We start from the raw sequence: 4,496 nt of genomic DNA, 5'->3' as shown, positions 1-4,496 counted from the left end.
ATGTTGGGGACAAGATCTTGTAGCTTCTTAAGTCTCCCACTTATTCTCGTTCTCCTCTCCTGCATATATCATCATTCATCAGTATAAACAAGAAGGTTTATGCTAAATATTTTTTCAGCGACATATAATTGTAGGTTATTTATTGCTGAGTAGTTATAGATTAGCAACGGTATTGTTAATCCGGCCGGTTTGCAACTTGCTACAAAAGAGAATAGGGTGTTGAACTGACCCGCTCGGCGATGCTTCTCGGGTGGGTGGCGAAGCCACGTTTGGCCCGAACTTTGCATGGTACAGAATCTTCGGGAAGCTGCATGTAGTTATCCATGTAGTTCATTGAAGTGTCTGAAGGAAGACTATACTGTAAAAGCAATGAAAAGTAAATGAGATTCCGCAAGTGTTTACCCCTTGATCCCAACAACAACAATATATTTTATGGCAAGAAAATAGTTCTTACATTCAAATTATAATATAACATGTAAAAACCAAATATTTTTATGTAAATTTAAAATACTAAGTACTAACATAACATATAAAGGATGATTAACCGCTGACAAAAATAGTATGGTGAAATGAAACCCCATATCAAAGCAAAATGGTTTACCTGTGAAAAGAGACCTGAGCTCATGTCCTTGGGTCGTTTAGTGGGTCGGGTCACAGTAAAACCTATTGAACCTGAACCGTCATCCCAAGAATCAGTGGCGGCACCAAAGCCGGCCGCGGAAAACGAATGGCCCGAACCTTCGTGGACAGATGTCTCATTGACCTCAGAGATCCTAGAAAGTGGGTCGTGACTCGTGAAGCTTAGCTGAGACTTGAGTCTCGATGGCCCACGTCCTGCATTAGACCCTCCTTGCTGATTATAATCACTGGTTGGTTGGTTCAACGAGAAGCCTGATTTTCAAAGTAAAGTGTATTATAATGGTATCACATTATTACGGGAACTGTTTCGACGAATTAATTCATTTTCATGTCATATATATATATATATATATATGTTAAAAATAAATTGCGTGAATGTAAATAAAAAGTTAGCAAAACGAATCGATCCAAAAGCAAGACTGATTTCATGGATATCGGTTAGAATAGATTCTGGTTCAGTCGTGACCGGTTATTAGTTGTCACATCCAGATTCGGTGGAAGTGGAAGATATTATTATTACTAGATAACAACGAGGCAAATGAAATCCGCAGGACCATAGAAATTAAAAAAAGGACAGATCCACCAATTAAGATCTATCGCTTTCCATATAAAAAATCTTCCAAAATAACCAATGCTATTACGCCACATCAGCAGTCATACTATTGGTCACGAACTACAAACACCATCCTCTTAGTTTATTTATTCTTTTTTAAATGCAACTTGGCAATATAGGATCCCTCGAAGATAAACTAAATAATATCCAAAAGATTAAGGGTAACCGAGCCACATTGTACTGTATTTTCAAGCACGTGGTTCGGACCAAGGACGTTTCCGTCATTTAAAGATACGAGGATCACGTCTTGCACAAATACCAACCAAGCCAAAATTACCAAAGACCCTTGATCTAACAAATGTCAACTTACTATAGCGCCCTATCGTAAGAATACTGTTGGATACTTTCTATAAAGCTACGTAATCGGTAAAACAAGATACCAAAAGTACCCTTCAGCAGCCTCTTGACAGATAGATTTCACCAAATAGATCTTTCAGAATGAATGATGGTTGTTTGTTCTTCATCTAGTAACCAACTTAATCTTTATAAACTACATTACGATTATGGCAAATCCTAAGTTCAAGAAGTTATGAATCTCTACTTTAATATCATCAAATGAAAAGTTTCTTGAAAATTAAAGAATTAAAAAAAAAAGTAAACTCACTGTTTTTTTCACCGGAGAGGTAGCTGAAGAAGTCAGCGGGAGAGCTACGTTGTCTAGCGAGAGAGTAAGATCCAGAGCTACTTCCTCCTCCTCCTCCTCCGACGTTGTTGATGCTCTTGTGCTGTGAGATCTCGTTGAATCCACCATAGGATCTGTCGAGGAGGAGATCTTTATTATTATTGTTGTTGTTATCATTGCCAAGATGTTTCTGTCCGCCGGATGAGTTGACTCCGCAAGTCATGGACTCCGATCTCAGCGAGGAAGAATCAGCTCCGGCGAAGAAATCACCGAGGAAGTTATCAGGCTGTGGAAAGTTGAAGTCTCGAGCGTTTGACCCTCCAATGACTTCGTCCACCATAGAGTTCAGAAGCGATCCAGGAGCTGAACCGTATCGGATCAGTCCTGCCCCGCCGCCGCCGCCGCCGGGAAGCGATGATCTTTGTGATGATGATGACGTGGAGGAAGATGATTGGTACATGACTTGTTCTATCGCCAAATGGAGCCGGAGGTAGAGGGAAAGAGAGAGAGAGAGATGTAAAAGACGTTTTTGAGAAAGAAAAAGATTAGATGCTTTTTTATGGGGTAATAAAAAGTCTTCACTTTAAAGCGATTGGCCCATTTCGTTGGATGGCCACATGCGCCTCACGTGATCTTACAACAGAAAATAAATCGAACCAATCAAGGTAGACCTTTAATGTAAGTTAGCTTAATCACCTTTGGGCCACAAGATCAAAAAGGCTTTTATAATATTTCTTGTTTATGATGGGTGTTTAAATCTTTAAATATTTTGGTGGAATCATTTAGTGCTGTGAGTTTTGGTTTATGGAAGATATAACTAATTGTAATCAAACTTTTATTTTGGGTGGGTGGATCTTAAAAATAGATTAGGGATATAATATAACTTTAACTAAGAGCTAATTTAATTAAATATATATGTATATAGTTATATAGTTGACTTAATCATTTGGTCCGGCTAGCCTAGAATAAATCTGACCACTGTACGATTTGTTAGGTTCTTTGGCATAAGGTTACAAAAGTATTTTGAGTTGGGTGGACCTTTGGACCCTCCCTAGGCTCCTCCACAGTCTAGTCGAGCATTTGACCGTCCTTAAGTATTATGGCTGCTCATTGCAACCACACATATGGACTTCCTAGCTAGCGACTTCCAATCTTAAGAAATTAAAAACCGTCTTATCTTGCTCATTGGTCACTCTTTGAACAAGTGGTAACAGATGATATTCCTTTCCCCAGTGTTTTGTTGGGTTCCCATAATTTCCCATCTTTTTTTCGTCTAATGATTATATGGATGAAGCAACAAGTACATTATAGTTCAGAATTTTCCATCTATAAGTTTGCTTTTTAAAAATTTAATAGTAGAAATATTAGTTTTTAAATAGAGTTTTTTTTTTTTGAAACACAATCAGAGTCATTTGTTACAACTTATTATTGTAGAAGCTACTATCTATTCCAGCAAGCATCTAACCACTCGTGACCCATCCAGCCATGTACTAATAATCAAACTTCTGACATTAAAACATACACAAGTTTGCATGTTATATATTAAGAACGATGCATTAGTACTAAGTACATTCCCACTCTCTAGAAGATTTTCGAAAAAAACGTAAGATGACTTGGGTTTGTCTGGTAATTATTATACATCAAACCAGTTTTACTTTTCTTTTTATCTCCGCACTTGTAAGAACATGATAAACGAGGGATTGCTACAAACGGACAATCACAATTATTGACGCCAATCTCCTCCTTTTAACGTTATTTCCAACATATATACTTTAAACACGCTACTCGAGTACGTCATGGATTACGTAAAAAATCATGTCCAAATCGAATAAAATATAAATGGAAACACAGAAACTCGATAGCAAACAAGTGACAAAACCTTTGTTTTTTTGTCACCGGCATTTTCTTGTGAAATTATTGCAAGATATGTTTGATACAGAAAAACCGCTACATATCTAACTACGTCTGTGAAAACAGTAAAATAATATATTGACAAGAAAAATTCAGTGTGTTGTAGATTGGAAAACATACCTTATTAGCGCTTCATGAAAATTGTAGCAACAAATAAATTGTCACACAAAAAATTCATAAATTATCCCCAGACAATAATTCTTTTTTTTTTGTGAATTACATATGTAAACATAAAAATCCAAAACTTTCAAGACAATCTAGAAGAAGCACGGATCATAGTGTAGCCTATGTAGTAAGCTTGGTCTACCAAGCCGAATGAGATCACATAATATCCAACACAGCTAGAACCAAATTTTTATTCAAAATTAAATTATTACGATAATAGAGTTGCAAACTTTCAACAAAAACCTTGTTACAACTTTTTCAAATTTGCTATAGTACTGCTTAAATGTTTATTTATATAACAAGATAACTATAGTACAACTAATCAATTGTCATATTGAAAACTTGTTACCGAGCCTTTAGTAATTACAGGACTGATACAAATCCAGCGTTCAAATCCTCCTATACATTAAAAGAGAAGTCACTTTAGTGATTTCTGCTTACGTGGCACTCATACAAGCCACTATCGAATTAATTCTCTTAATTCTATTGGTTCATTTTTTCTAATTTCTTTTTGATTTATTTTAAAATCGGCAGAGAAGAATAAAC

General features: G+C 36.3%; 1 protein-coding gene across 1 annotated transcript; it reads right to left on the bottom strand.

The window, feature by feature from the left end:
* LOC108837518 (transcription factor bHLH128) lies at positions 1-2,427 on the bottom strand (the record flags this gene model as incomplete). Its single annotated transcript, XM_057002189.1, is given in 4 exon segments — positions 1-59; positions 230-358; positions 602-891; positions 1,857-2,427. Coding segments are annotated over 4 exon segments (956 nt in total), but the record flags the coding sequence as incomplete, so codon positions are not given.
* Between the last annotated feature and the right edge of the window lie 2,069 nt (positions 2,428-4,496).

This window comes from Raphanus sativus, unplaced genomic scaffold, assembly GCF_000801105.2.
Source record: "Raphanus sativus cultivar WK10039 unplaced genomic scaffold, ASM80110v3 Scaffold4599, whole genome shotgun sequence".
NCBI lineage: Eukaryota > Viridiplantae > Streptophyta > Magnoliopsida > Brassicales > Brassicaceae > Raphanus > Raphanus sativus.
This window is presented reverse-complemented; position numbering and strand designations above follow the sequence as displayed.